Genomic DNA, 16244 nt, shown 5'->3' on the forward strand with positions numbered 1-16244 from the left:
TACTTGGCCACGCTGGTCAGCGGTGAAGGTCGGGGAGCGTAGAAGTACAGGGCAATGGATTTTTCTGCGATGTCCTCCAACAACGTAGCACCGAAGCAGCCTACAACACCTGCTTTGGTGCATATTGGTTCACTCACAAATAGCACTCGCCAGGTCTCATACTGCTTAAGCTTAGCTTTTGAGATCTGAACATGACACTACTCCACCGTGATGAAATGAAGCCAGGTTAATTACTGAATAATGCCCGTTTATATTCAAGCATATCAGAGGATGCAGCTGCTGAATAACTATTGTTGGTCTGGTGAGTCAACACATAGACTGGAGGGAATTAATAAATAAAACAAAGATGAGTACGTGGAGACACGGAATATAGTTCTTATGAAAAAAAATAGGCGTTTACCCTTTCTGGCAATAAAACAGGTATTAAGATGTTGAAACACCAAATAAATACCTATTTCAGGGCATGACGTCTGCATTAACTACGCATATTTGTGGAAAAACGTGCTAACAAACATTATCTGATCATATGTGCATTGTCTTCGGTCTCACACTAGTGAGAAGGCCATAAAGAAGACTGTCTCTGGTGTAGGCCGATGAGTTTCTAAATGCACACATTATTATCAGAGCATGTTTGTTTGCGTGCTTTGCCACTGGAATGTCTGATTAATGCAGACTGATGATGCAAGAGGCATCAACATGAACACTACTGTGTTCGAAACACCGTATTCTAAATGTTGTGGATTCACTCTTCAAACCAAGGCCGTAGCCATGGAGTTGACATTTGGGGGGGGGACCAAATCTTCCAGGGGGTCTGGGGGCCCCCCTCCCAGAAAAAAATATAAACTTGAAAACGAATTTCCTGTCTAATTTTATAGCAATATATTGGGGGGGGCATTTTGAGCATATTTGAATATTGGGGGGGGGGGGATATGTCCCCCCCCCCAATATATATTATAATTATGGCCTTGCTTCAAACACACCGGTGGGCTGAAGAAGTAACTACGGTAATTGGCATTTTGTTAACGTGACACTTTTTACTGATTGGCCGTGTCGGGTGGTGGAGGGTTGCGACACATTTATAAATAACGCGAACTAACCCAAAAACCTTCATTATGAATAATACTGGTCGCGAAAGCCTACGTGTTAAACTGACCGTATTCGGTGTTCAGAAGATCTTGTGTTTTATTGCCAGAAAAAGGTAAAGTAACGTAGAGTATGGATCCTTGCAGTCACGAAAACGTCAAAGCTAGATTGACCTCAAGCCTATTCTCATTTTGTCCATCATGTTGATACTGTAAAAATAAAAAAAAAGTTCTCGCTAACACATCTCTGCTTGAACCGTATAAAAATACTATACGGATGTGCCTTTGTATGCAAATACAAAGGCACAGTGTCTCGTCAGCAGTGTATTGAGCAGGTGTTTGACGTGCAGGTCAACAGCACGCAGGTCAACAGCACGCACACACACACACGTGTTGTTGTCGTAGCGGTAGTCAGTGGCATCAGAAACCGAATTTTGTTGAGTTCCCTACGGGGCGTGGGGCGGGTCTACTGGCGTGACCCCAGCGGCGACGGGGGTTTCCAGAGGACGCGGCAGGGAGGGGGGAGGGGGAGGGAGGGGGGGAGGGGGGAGGAGGAGGAGGGAGGGAGGGAGGAGGAGGGAGGGGGGAGGGAGGAGGAGGGAGGGAGGAGGAGGGAGGGGAGGAGGAGGGAGGGGGGGACGGAGGGGGGGACGGAGGGGGAGGGAGGGGGGGACGGAGGGGGCGAGGGAGGAGGGAGGGGGAGGAGGGAGGAGGAGGGAGGGGGGGAGGGAGGACGAGGGAGGGGGGGAGGAGGGAGGAGGTGGGGAGGGAGAGGGAGGAGGGAGGGGGGAGGGAGGAGGAGGGAGGGGGGAGGGAGGACGAGGGAGGGGGGAGGAGGGAGGGGGGGAGGGAGGAGGTGGGGAGGGAGGGAGAGGGAGGGGGGAGGAGGAGGGGTGAGGGAGGGGAGGAGGGAGGGGGAAGGGAGGGAGTAGGGGGAGGGGAGGGAGTTGGGGGAGGGGAGGGAGGAGGGAGGGGAGGAGGGAGGGGGAAGGGAGTAGGGAGGGGGAAGGGAGGGGGGGGAGTAGGGGGGGGAGTAGGGGGAGGAGGGAGTAGGAGGAGTAGGAGGGGCCCTTGGCTAAGGAAGCGAGAACATTTTGCCGCACACGTTGTGTGACGCCTTCACCACCGTCGGGATATGTTCCCGGACGGGCTGTGTTTGATCCCCGATGGTCGTCACTGTCACCAAGTCAGCCTGCTTCGTGTTGTCGCCGGAGCCGATATTCACTCAGTGGACGCACACAGAGGGACAGAGAGAGGGTTTGTTGTTGTTGTGTGCTTGGGTTAAAGAGGACGGAGCGACTTCACACGGCTGCCTGTGAAAGCTTCGAAGGCAACGAGGAGAAGAAGAAGAAGAAGGAGGAGGAGGGGCGTGGGAAGCGTTCGAGACGACGACGACGATAACGACGGTGATGATGGTGGTGGTGGTGGCCGACGCGCGCCGCCTCCTGCTGCTGCTACTCGGACTGGCCGCCGTGCTGTCCTTCGCCGCAGGTGAGACAAAGACGGCCCATCGTGTGAGCAGCCTTCAAACAGACCCCACTACCACCACCACCACCCCTACCACCCCTGTCGCCTTTGTATCCCCGGTGGCGATGTGTGCGTGCCCATGCGTTGAACTTCTTCCGCGCCGTGCTCATCGCACCCCCATGGCCTGATTCGCATTTTGAGGCCGAGTCGACCTAGGGGTGGGAGTCCCCTCCCCTCCCCACCGGCACCGGTTCAGATAATCATCTCCGGGCCACGTTGGTGGCGGTGAACCACGACGTTCTGTAATAAGATCGGGCACTCATAACAGCCGTGTGTGTGTGTGTCCACGTGTGTTAGTCAACCACCGCCACGTTGGTTACCCCGTGCCCTTTATAGATGTCATCGTTCATCCTATACAATATACTATACACTACAGTACACTACACTATACACTACACTATACACTACACTATATACTACTATACATTACACTATACACTACTATACACTACACTATACACTACACTATACACTACACTATACACTACTATACACTACACTATACACTACACTATACACTACTATACATTACACTATACACTACACTATACACTACTATACATTACACTATACACTACACTATACACTACTATACATTACACTATACACTACACTACACTGCTATACACTACTATACAGTACACTATACACTGCTATACACTACACTATACACTACTATACACTATACACTACACTATACACTACACTATACACTACACTATACACTACTATACACTACACTATACACTACTATACACTATACTATACACTGCTATACACTACACTGTACACTACTATACACTACACTATACACTACTATACACTACACTGTACATTACTATACACTACGCTATACACTATGCTATACACTACGCTATACACTACTATACACTACACTATACACTACACTATACACTACTATACACTACACTATACACTGCTATACACTACTTTACATTACACTACACAATACACTACTATACACTACACAATACACTACTATACATTACACTATACATTACACTATACACTACACTGCTATACACTACACTACACTGCTATACACTACACTACACTGCTATACACTACACTACACTGCTATACACTACTATACACTACACTACACTGCTATACACTACTATACACTACACTATACACTGCTATACATTACACTATACACTACTATACATTACACTACTATACACTACACAATACACTGCTATACACTACTATACACTACTATACATTACACTATACACTGCTATACATTACACTATACACTGCTATACACTACTATACAGTACACTGCTATACACTACACTATACACTACACTATACACTACACTATACACTGCTATACACTACTATACACTACACTATACACTACTATACACTAAACTATACATTACTATACACTATACACTAATATACACTACACTATACACTGCTATACACTATACACGACGATACACTACACTATACACTGCTATACACTACACTATACACTACACAATAGACTACTATACATTACACTATACACTACACAATACACTACACTATACACTACTATACACTACACTATACACTTCTATACATTACACTATACACTACTATACATTACACCACTACATAGCAGTCAACCCCGTTATCAGTGTCCAAACTTATTACAGACCAATTCAGACCTTATTGGTCACCCACGTGTACCCTATGAATATCAACATTCCTCCTACAACATCCAGTCACAACGAGAGAAACGCAAACGAATAGCCACATTTAAAACAAAAAAAACTTAACCAATTGGCTGTCGGGGTGGTGGCTGGTTTAAACGACACAACATTAATGTTTACGCGATATAACCCGAACAAAAAAAAAACGTCTTATGGATAAATCTCGCTATCGTTTGTCTCGTTCACTTTGACACTTAACAACAAACACATGCCACGTTGAATTATGGGACCGGGCGGAAGGTCATATTCATTCACTCATTCAGTCCGGTAAGTAGCCCAGAGGCTGCGCGTGGTTACAGTTTACAAGGTGCTTTTATTTTTCTCACAATTACAATTTTCATTGCTCATGCCTGGCAAAGGGCTGCGTATTGTAATTTTTTTGTTTGCACGAATAGTGCTCTAGGAAATAAAGTTTGTTTTGGAGTTTATTAAAGCATTCAGTACTGCTGTACACACACACAGACACACAGACACACACTCCTTCATAGACCTGATTGTCGCAACCCATCACTTTTGTAAATACTGTACAGTTGAATATGGGGGGAGGGGGGGTCTAACTCGGCCTTCCATCGTGGTGAAGTATGGTCAAATACCCACCACGACCCGCACGGCGTTGGTGGGTGGGTGGGTGGGCAAGAGGCACTCATCCAGCAGTGGATGGTGGATCGGCACATTGTTTTGATGGCACAGTGCAAGGATCATCATCAGGTTGTCTCGTGCAAGGGGAGCAATGTTTAAAACATTGCTTTAGCGTTATACTTTAGGTTAAGGCCAGCACTGTACACACACTGTACGGGTTATTAAGTACTGCACAGTATTCTTGGTTCTTTCGGTAAAGTCACGTAGAAGGGAAACAATAAAATAATCCAAAAAATATTTTTTTATTTTATTGTTTCCCTATAAAAGAATAAAAAAAATATATCTTTATTATTTTATTGTTTCCCTATAAGAAAAATAAAAAATATATTTTTCTTATTTTATTGTTTCCCTATAAAAGATAAAAAAAATATATATTTTATTTTATTGTTTCCCTTCTACGTGGTGACTTTACCGAAAGAACCAAGAATATGAATCCCTGCAGTCACGAAAGCTTTAAATCAAAATTTTACTGCACAGTAGTTGAATATACAATTCCCATTGTCATTGAGAATGTGTCGGTCCACGAGGTTGCAGATATTTCTCTATAAATGTAAACAACTTTAGCCCTTATGGCCTGCCAAAGTAGTGTTCGCTGCGTGTTACAGTATCTTAGCTATTTTGGTTTATTCTTCAGAACTTTAAGAAGCCTCCGGGTCCAGAAAAAATAAATGCCTCCCTTTTTAAATTGTACTTTTTGTTTGAATGCACTCAACAGAGTTGGCCAAAATGAGGAAGGATTGTTTGTTTTTATTGTGTCACAAGGCAGTTGTTGTCATGGTTAATGTTTTTAGTTAAAACAATTCCATTGCTTCGCCATAAATTCCGTGAGTTCAATGGTGAGGCTGTCTCCTAGGTTGACTCAGCCAGAATTTACTCACACAGCAACACGCATGCGATTGGCATATTAAAAAAAAACAATAACAACTTTGATCTGCAACCATTAATGATGCATCACCAACTACAGTACACCCTTTAACCAGCCGTGTTGATTTACGACTACAGTATACGTACGACTTGCCATGGTAAAATGCTACAGTGTGCCATACGATACTATTGCAACCATGCTTCGGCAGCCCTTATGAAGTTTGTACCGTGTGTATTGGTTTACATTACAACCGTGTAACCCCATTATAGTAGCTGCGTTACCCTGTTGGGTGGGTCTGTTGTGATGCTTAACGTCATCACGGCATGCCACACTGCATTCCAAAGAACGAAGATCCCTCTCCCTCCCCCCTCCGTATAGCCTTAACAGACTGTTAGCGAGCACCTATGAAGGTCGGAACGGCACACGAGTGGGTGGGTGGCCAGCACCACACCTGGCCGCCTTTGTCTCCCCAGTGGCGGTGTTTACCGCACACCGCTACACCAGGTACTCGTTTGAGACTGAGTGGACCTTGGGGGAGGCCCAGGACCGGTTCAGATAATCGTCACTGACGGTGTTGGCACACCACCGCCTCCCCATTGCATTCCGCACACCCTGACACAAGCAAGCAAGTGTTCTATCCTCGCCAACACCGTCCATGAAAATACATTGAAGGGATTGAACGTCCTGCACAAACATGCACACACGGCCTGTTGGGAAGAGAAAAAAAGCGTCACGATGAGGTGTTCCACTGGGATTGGGGAATTCCTAGACTAGATGACATTGACTTCTCCAAGACAGAGGTTCTCTGCAAGCCATCTGGCTACCGCGAGAGATTCGTTCATGAGGCTATCCACATATATAAACACAGAGACAATTTCAACCGAGAAGATGGATTCTGGCTTGGCAATCATTGGAAGGATTTGATAAACCATTTCGGGTCTTAATTGATTGTTCACGCTTACGGTGGCTTTCAGACCGCAACCATTATTTTTCGTCTCCCCCCCCCCTCTTCTTTTCCGAACATAGATGGACTCGTCCATCTGAATAACTGCCAAATCGCTGTCCGTGGTGCTAACGTTAAAAATAACCGCCACTTTTTTCAAATTTTCTTGTTGTGGTTTTCACACCTGATGATGATGATGATTGCTTGTGTTGCAGTCGAAACGTCGTGAGAATTTAATTGTTTTCTATTTTTATTATTTTATTGTTTCCCTTCTACGTGACTTTACCGAAAGAACCAAGAATATGAATCCCTGCAGTCACGAAAGCTTTAAATCAAAATTTAAAAGCCAAAATATTGCATTTCCTTTGCAGCTCCACTCCTGCAGTTCCACGTTAGAGGCATGCCCTCGTCTGCTGCTACTAGCTCGCCCACTTCCATGGATCTTGGTTTGCACTCCCAGTCAATGTGCTGCAGTTTACCCAAGAAGTCGATAATTTAGGGATTCCTGAATTATTGAAGCTCTTCTGTAAATAAAAAAAATAGCAACTTCTCATGAAAGCTATTTTCTGACGGTACTGTACTGTGCAATACTGAATTTGGAAAGGACCACTGATGTGTAACCACAGCCCAAGGAAACCTTGTCTCTGAGTGGTAAACTTCTGCCAGGGACATTCGTGCCAGACGCTTGGTTTATTTTGCCAATTCTATGGGGATGGTCACATAGTTCAGCGGTCCCAGAGGAAAAATGAATGGTTAGATTATGGGATGTCACTAATAATCTTGGCAGATTTTCTAAATAACTCAAAAGCCTAAAAAGTGGTCCTCTGTTTTTTGTGTCACTAAGCCGTTGAACTTGTCAAAAGCTGCCTTGTGGTGTCATAGCACAGCCTCTATGCCAACCTTGGCAACGACTGGACACTCGCCAGTCACCATATTTTCATGCAATGTGAAGATAATTATAGGCATTCCCATCATGCAAAGCATTCTTCAATATACAAACTTATACAAATGATAAGCAATGCAATGATTTTACCATACATTGCACACTTATATAAACGTTTGGACTGTGTGGTCCTACACTGTGCCAAGCATTGGAGGCAGCTGTTTAGTTTTACTATGTTTCTGGCTGGTGTAAACTCATGCTGGAAAAGAGATGTGAAATTCTGCAAGGTGCACTCGAACAAATGTTTTTTTTAGAAAAGAACGTTAAGAGTCCTGTATATAGTTTCCCATTCATTTCAGGATTTTTTTCTTTCAAAGTCTGGTAAATCATTCATCCACAATACTTTAATTGTGACCTGTGTTACGAATATTGTATCTCTTTCCCTCTTGTTTTGTGGCATTTCAACTTGCAGTACCTGTTTTGATACCATGGCACGATTCTAGTCGGCATGAGTCAAGAGTATTTGGGGAAATTCCCGACTACATCATAAGGGCACCTCAACATACATTTAGGGGATTTTTATACTCCTAAGAATAGCACCGACAATATGCCTTATATGGCCTCGGACACGGATGAGGAATGTGCCCTTGCCAGTGATGTCACCCTCAAGTGGTGTATGAGGGTTAAGCAAGCATCGCCCATTCTGGTTTGACCAGGAAAAAAAAAACACCCTTGGTTTGAAACAAGCAATACAAAAAATGCCGCGTAATCTTGATTGTATACATTTTTAGCAAAGCGATTCACATTTTGGTTTATCGTGCAGGTGGCAATGTTATCCATATGGATGAACGTAGATGTGTGGAAATACTGTGGTAGATTATGGGAAACATATGTAGAGGTCGTGTGGCCACCGCGCCAGGGTTGAATATAGGGGTCACGCAAGGTACAAGGGACCACGCCAAGATAAAGAATTAAAGAAAGGCGTGAAATAAAGGGATCGGGGATTAGGGGGGGGGGGAAACCCAAAATATATATTCGCAGACGAGAGGAGAGAAGGTACATAAATAACTAAACTATAAACAAACTCTCTTTATTTTAGCAGGTAAAGCTATATACTGCAGCTATTATTTTTTTTTCAGAAGGGACCTGACCGCAAAATGATAGCTCAACCAAGTCGTTTAACCATGTGGAAATTTTTATAGCAGCCAAACATTCGAAAGCATGTTTCTAAATGCGGGCGGAAAGTGTGGCCGTGCAGCTGCACGTGAGAAACACTGGCGGAGATTCGCATATCGATGATGAGAAGGCCCAGCCACCGGAGGTGTGCCAATGACAAACCCCTAAGTGCAAGAGGTACACATGATGAGAGGCACAGAGAGTCGGAAATAACAGCTGACATAGGCAGGTAGGATGGAAACGTCACAGTCAATTAAGACTATACTTGGTTAATAACGTCCTTAAATCAAAATTTAACGTCCTTGATTGTTCAGTTTGTACCCATCTTCTCGGTTGAAGTTGTGTCTGTGTTTATTTATCTGGATGGCTTCATGAACAAATCTCTGATGATAGCTGGTGGGTTTGCAGATTACCTTCGTCTTGGAAAAATCTATTTCGTGTGAGCCCACAGCGTTAAAACAATGATCAGCAACGGCAGAGGTATTGGTCCTACCGTGTTTCAGATCTGCCTTGTGTTCGCGAACGCGGTCCAAGACATGTCGTTTCGTTTCCCCAATATAACTGCTGCCGCAGCCACAACTCAGTTTGTAGACACCAGGGTATTGCATGTCAGGAATCCCATCCTTTACAGATGGGATCAAATCACGGATTTTGTGTACTGTGTTGAAATGAACCTGGATCTTGTGTTTGTTTGAAGATTTTTGAATTATTTTTGGTAACCTCTGCTATGTATGGCAACGTGATGGTTTTGGTTGGCTCCTCAGATGGTTGTCTCCCCATGGCTGGGGAGACAGCTTTGCGGATTGTACGGTCAGAATATCCGTTCATCCTGAGGGCTTGGCGTACGTGCTCCAGCTCACTGGCAAGGTGGTGCTGGTCGGAGATACAACTATAATAAGGTTGCTATTTATTTTAAATCAAACAAATGTATGTAACAATTGGCATGCTATTTTTAATAGAGCATTGTGTAGGGTTAGAGTGTTTTACACAGTACAGTAATCAGTGCCTCTATCTGAATATCAATATGTAGGGAACTGTACAAGAGGAGGTTCTGAAAGGGTGCGTTGAGATGGTTTGAAACAGATTGCCGGAAGGCACTGCAAGCACACGTGTTATCATTTATTGGTGGACCCACTGTCCGATAGGGGTGGGGCCGAGCGATTATATCAAGGACTAATCGACGACCAGAGATGTGGACGATATCGGGGCCAACTGTTCAAGATCGACATAGTGGAAACCACCGGGCTTGATTGTTCAAGATTAAACCTGGTGGAAACCACCGGTGCTGAAGATAGCCATAACAATTACGAGTGTGGCAGTCGTTACACTCAATACTGTATATTCGTTGGGAGAAATAAAGCTCAACTCCTCCTGAAAATGGATGTCTCCAAGGAGCTTATTTACAAATGTTGTCTTTGTACCACAGCTATCATTGTCCCACTCTTCAAACACAACCCCCATGACTGATGTGGAGTCCTTCATCCAGCAGTGGATTGGCAAAGGGCTGTATACCACTGCACTACAGCTTTCATTAAACATAACCTGAAGAAACAATTCTAAATGTGCTAATCACTTAGTATAAATATTTTGTCATTCAAAGACATGTAGCTATATTATAAAATACATTTGATATTTCGTCAAACTTTTAGGTCTTCAATGTTATGTTCTTCAATCATTGAGTATAGTTAAATTACATTAGTTGTAAAATATGAATGAAAAAAAATACCTGTGAAATAAACACATGAGGGTTCTTATTCTGTTCGATTGAATTCTGAATACAGAATCGGTGCACATGACTAAATATTGTCGTATATGACCTTTCAAAATGTCTTCTCTTTTAAATGACTCAATATCAAAATAACATGGAAATAATGCCATTCCTGATAAACAGGAAGTCCGCATATACCCAGCTCCCAAGCAATGCAGTTTTTAAATAAGGAAATTTGTTCCACTAAAAATGACAATTATAACAATGCGTGTATGACTTCCTCACTTCTCCACCCACACCATAAGATCCTGTTTTTGATGCAAGCATTTGGCTATGACCTAACCACTGCAGTGAGATGCCTTCATCCTATTTATTAGCAGTCTTGATGTATCCACCCGTTGAGTGAACACCTATCACAATCTCTCAGTCTTGCGATGCGACCGCCCATATCACTTCAATGTAAAATTATAGTTGTTGCTCGACATCAACATCAGCCATATGAAGATCTCACTCGCACACATTAATTGATTTCAGCACTCCATCGCCCTGGGGGTTAATAGCGTCGTGTGTGTTATTGCCTTTAGATGCCCATACAACGACGAATCTTGTCCATTGGCCATCAGCCCTTTTAACTGATGTGTGTTAAGCCCACTTACTATCCATAACAGTTAATGTTGATGCCTATAATTAGCATTTGTTCCGTGATCCATGCATTTCTCTCCGTTTCTTAGTGTCGCTTCTTTGCACACTTATCACGGTTTTCTTGATTTTTTTTTTTTAGTGTCCATTTATGTATGTTGAACTTCGGTCACACCGTACGTAGCCAACCGTGCTAATCGGAGGTGCGGGGAATCGGAGGTGCGGTCCATGTTATTGATCTGTATCGCATAGTGGGTAATACGTACTTATTGAAAACGTCCAGTTAAATTGGTATGCAGCTTTTCATGATCACATTTTTTTCCCCAAAAGTACTCCCATCTTCCTCGAATTCACGCAAATGTTTTTTCTAATTTTGATCCCAATCCACCTTCAATAACAGCCCTAGATATACATATAGGATACACATTCTATTTGTAGGACATTTTTTTCTCATAAAATTATTCAATGATAAAAAAGGCTTTACCCTTTCTGTCATAAATACAGGTGTTAAAATGTTCAAACACCAAATAGACGCATATTAGAAGGTATTAAATCTGCATTAACATACTTGTGGTAAAAAATGCAAATAAAAATGATTCTATAATTTGTACACTTTTCTTGAAACTGATTCGCTTACACCAGAGGCTTTGTCGCACCAATGCTGGAACATAGGCCACCAAAAGGTGAACAGTACTACGTGACTTTACCGAAAGAACCAAGAATATAGTACTAGGACAATACAAACACCAAAGCATAAAAAACTTTGGTTAAGTAGTTATAACTGCTTGTATCTGTTCTAGAGTGGCAGTTATAATTGCTTAATGCTGTGTGGTTTGAGTAGGAAAAAGTGTACAACTGGTGGTGGTGTTGACCTTTTGTGACCTGACCTATTCGTCTTGACCTGACCTTTCATACATATGCAGTAGTCGTATATGGAGACGGAGTCGTAGTAGGAAGCAACTCTTTTATTTATATCTTGTAACAACTCACTAAGACCCTAACACGAAGGGGAAATGGCCGCTTCTACCCACAACCTGTGGAGGTACAGCCTCTGGACTATCTATCCTAGCCTACTCCTATAGTCCTCCGGCTGGCTGGAGCTAAGGAGGCTGACCCACCGCTGGCACCGGTGGGTCTCTGACCACTGGCCCGTCCAGACCCGGCCCTGAGAAGGACGTCGGGCTGAGGGAACCTCAGGGTCCTAGCCTCTCGACCTCTGGCACCGCACTGAGCCCCGGCCCTTAGAAGGACGTCGGGGCTTGGGGTCCAGGGTCTCGTCTCCAGGTGGCTCCTCGACTTCGGCTTGAGGCGAACTGCCCTCTTCTCTCAGGAGCCAGCCTTTTATTCGATTCTCCCACCGAGGGGCGGGGTTCCGAGGGATCTGTGATCCCTCGGGACCCCCTCCCCTCAGGAGGGGTTCTGGCCACAGGAAGCCCAACCAATCTGTTTGTTTGATCTCACTTTCTGCCTAGGGGCAGGGTTCTGGGGGATCACACACACACTCACACTCCACAGCCTCTACCCCTCAGGCGGGGTCTTGGTCAGGGTTATCACTGACCCCGCTCTGGTAGGTACCGTGTAGCGTGTGCGTGTTTACAGAGTGACCACCACATATTTAGGTTAACTTAGGACGATGTATTGTACCTGCTCTGGAGTCGGCTTGAGAACAATTATCGTCCTTTTGGATGCAAAACGTTAAAACATTTTCTGGTGGAAGTAATGCGGACGGGTCGATGTTGAGGGATGAATGGTGATCTGGTGGAGAATGTTTTATGTAAGTCATTCGATTACCCATCTGTTTCACATTGCTTGTTTAATATGTGTGTCGTATGCAGGTGGCGCTTTCTTTGTTTTTGTGGAAGATACCTTGTCTGCAGAACTTGGCCGTGACTTGACAATCCCGTGTACAACAGATGCTGATTTAATGAAATTGGCTGTTCAGTGGTACATTGTAAGTACCCTTTGACTATATTCAAACTATACCATGTTCTGTGCATTACAAGACACCCTTTCCCCCCCCCCCCCTGAATTTCAAAGCAAAGGTTGGGGGGGTGCTTCTGTAAATCTGGTAGGCATCTGTGTGTAACCAGGTTTGTATTGTGTTATTGACACCGAGCACAATTTTGGTGTATGCCTTACTTTCTGGAGCACACATAATCTGGAGAATATGGTAATTATTATGAATTGTACATCTGACTTTTGCGTGTATGTTTCCCTGAGAGTGTGACTGTATATTAATGCAAATCCTCAAGATAAATCTTTAACATTCGGGTTTGTATCATTCTCATCCCAAAAGTCCCATTCTTGCATGGAGTCGACTGCTCAGATTTGATTCCTCCATCTACACCCGACATTACTCGAACAGCCAGGTTTTCCTCGGTGAATGCATTCGTCGTTGTTACAATTGTCAATGAGTTTCATTATGGGTTATTCTTGAACTTGGACCTTTGTTACGTGGTCAGGACGAGCACATAACACTGCAGGGGAATTACCCCGTTCAGCCACCCTGAACACTTTCTCGCCTCGTATCTCCTTCCCCATCCTTTCCGGAACTTTCTTTAACTCTACACCAATCCCCTTTGTTTCTTCTAACGGTTACCCAACAACCTACCCCTCATTTCTAAAATTTTCTGGGCTCAATTTTGATTTGAAGCTTTCGTGACTGCAGGAATTCATACTCTTTGGTTCTTTCGGTAAAGTCACGCAGATAGAAAAATAAATAACAGATCAATAATTGTGATCTATTTTCTATCTACGTAATTTCCTGGGCTCATTCAAATTACCCCAATGGCCAATCCAATGCGAATGGTTCCGCAGCTTCTAATCAGATTATGCGCCTACGTCGGCTTGCCCTGTGATAACTCACCAATGGGATTCGAGCACGCTATATGAACTCGCACACCTTTTGACCAAGTATATATTTATGAATGGAGTTGTTCGCCTCTCAGCATCCCTTACACAATTATTAAAGAGGACATTGCTGATAAGGGGGCACTGGATATATTGGCTTTGCTTCAGGCACTGATGGACATCCCACTGTTTTTCTGCTACTGCACTTCAATATTGATTAATAATATGCACTCAAATGCATAAATGCTGGATAATATAAAATCATCGTTGTCATTATTTATAAATTAATATAATTACTTTTACACAACTGTTAGATAATTAAAATATCCTAACTTGAGAAGCATGTGGGTTTTGTATTCTGATGAGGTGCCATGTGGTTGAAGGTCAGATGTGAGAGGGTTGTGTACTGTAAACATTAAACAAAGAACCACCTGTTGGGCAAGGCTCCGTCGCTGTTCTCTCCAAGGTGTGTGTTTTTTCTGAATTCACTTCTTGTATGAATACATCTCTGCCCATTTTAGCTCTGCGGATTACCTCGGGCAACTCACATCGCCCCTCATCTCATTACAGCTCTACCTTTACGATATCTCTGGTGCCTGTCTCTCGTGCTTGTCCACGTTTAGTCTTTCATCTCACTACACCTCTGTTGTTTGTATCTTCTGTAACACAACAGCGTTTAGCTTGTCTGCATATGGTTTTTCATGTTACGCATCTCTCTTCAATGTCACGACATCTTGTCTACGTGTATCTTCTCCCATCACGACATATTCACCAACTGCACCGTCTTGTATTGCCATACAAAAATGCGCTTTTTTGATGAACCCCTACTTTGTGTCACTCTTCCAGGTCAAAGCAGAGGGACGAACAAGGGTGTACTTCAAGAAAGCAGGCGTGACGTTTCCTTCTGAGGATCCCCTATACCAGGGTCGGCTCTCAATTGTTGATGGCGTCTCACTTGTTGTGAAGAATGTGTCTCTGGTTGACCAGCGGGAATTCATTTGCAGCATCACCTTGGCCGCCACGGAGGCTAAGTCAACCAAAGTTAACGTCTACGGTGGGTGCAGCAGTGCAGAAATTGGCTGCTTTTAACAATGCTTACAGGACACCATTTAATGACGCGGGGGGTGGGGTTACATTCTTGGAAAGTGCCACGAAAGCCAAAACCCGCGATATTCAATACTTAAGCTGTACCTAAATAATGGGGTTAGGTAGGTACACTGCGACCAAAAATAGACACATCACGTTTGAAATAAGTACTGTACTGTATGCCAAATTTAAAACAATATAATTGAAATGAACATCTAAAAGCCCTACACAAAAACTTTCCAAGACAAATAGAATAAATACTGAATAAATACCGTATTACCAATGATGATGATCCAAAGCGCGGGGCTGTGTGTGTGTGTGTGTTTGTCCACAAGTGGGGAACGGGAGTGCTATGGTTAGCACGCTCTGCTACGAACCTGGCGACTCGGGCCGCTCATGCCCAACACCAGTGACGATTATCTCAATCGGTCCCAGGCCTCCCCTAAGTCGACTCGGCCTCAAGTGAGAACCTGGTGCGATGTGTAAACATTGCCACTGGGAAGACAAAGGCGGCCGGGCTTGGTGCTGGCCACCCACTCCCTTCGTATGCCGTGCTGGCCTTCGTAGGTGCTCGCTAATAGCACTTGCTATACAGGCTATACGGGGGATCTTTGTCTTTGTCCACGAGATGCTTGGAGGGAGCGGTGGTGTAGCGGTTAGCGCGCCGCGCTATGAGTTCGGCGACCCGAGTTCGATTCCCGCTCGCGGCCAACACCAGTAACGGTTATCTGAACCGGTCATGGGCGTCCCCTAGGTCGACTCAACCTTAAATGAGTACCTGGTGCGATGGGTATAAATGTCGCCACAAGCAAGACAAATGTGGCTCGGCGTAGTGCTGGCCACCTACCCCTGCGTGTGCCGTGCCCCGGCCTTAATAGGTGCTCGCTAACGGCACTTGCCTCGCTCAGCAGGCTGTTACCAAGTCCTGCGGGGGTTGTCTTTGTCCGCGAGATGCTTTCACGGCAACGGTTGTGGTGCCACTGACTGCCTCGTGTTCCTCGCCCGCCCCTTCCTGCACTGCGGCATCAGCCATAGAATATGGTACTTCCGGGTACAGTATGCCCGCGAAAGTCCAAAACTGACCCACGCGATAGCTCGGTTGGTATATAGGGAGGTTGC

At 44.5% G+C, this 16244-nt stretch overlaps 1 protein-coding gene across 2 annotated transcripts in view; it reads left to right on the forward strand.

The window, feature by feature from the left end:
- The first annotated feature begins 2133 nt into the window (after positions 1 to 2133).
- LOC116939046 (CD166 antigen-like) overlaps positions 2134 to 16244 on the forward strand; it is a 30656-nt gene continuing 16545 nt past the window's right edge. For both annotated transcript variants that reach the window (XM_032946926.2, XM_032946925.2), the window contains exons 1-3: positions 2134 to 2573; positions 13025 to 13140; positions 14886 to 15093. In XM_032946926.2, the coding sequence (XP_032802817.2) occupies positions 2492 to 2573; positions 13025 to 13140; positions 14886 to 15093 (406 nt within the window). In that variant the 5' untranslated portion in view covers positions 2134 to 2491. The remainder of the gene's footprint in view (positions 2574 to 13024; positions 13141 to 14885; positions 15094 to 16244) is intronic.

Source organism: Petromyzon marinus, chromosome 5 (assembly GCF_048934315.1).
Source record: "Petromyzon marinus isolate PM22_M1 ecotype Great Lakes invasive population chromosome 5, UKy_Petmar_22M1.pri1.0, whole genome shotgun sequence".
NCBI lineage: Eukaryota > Metazoa > Chordata > Hyperoartia > Petromyzontiformes > Petromyzontidae > Petromyzon > Petromyzon marinus.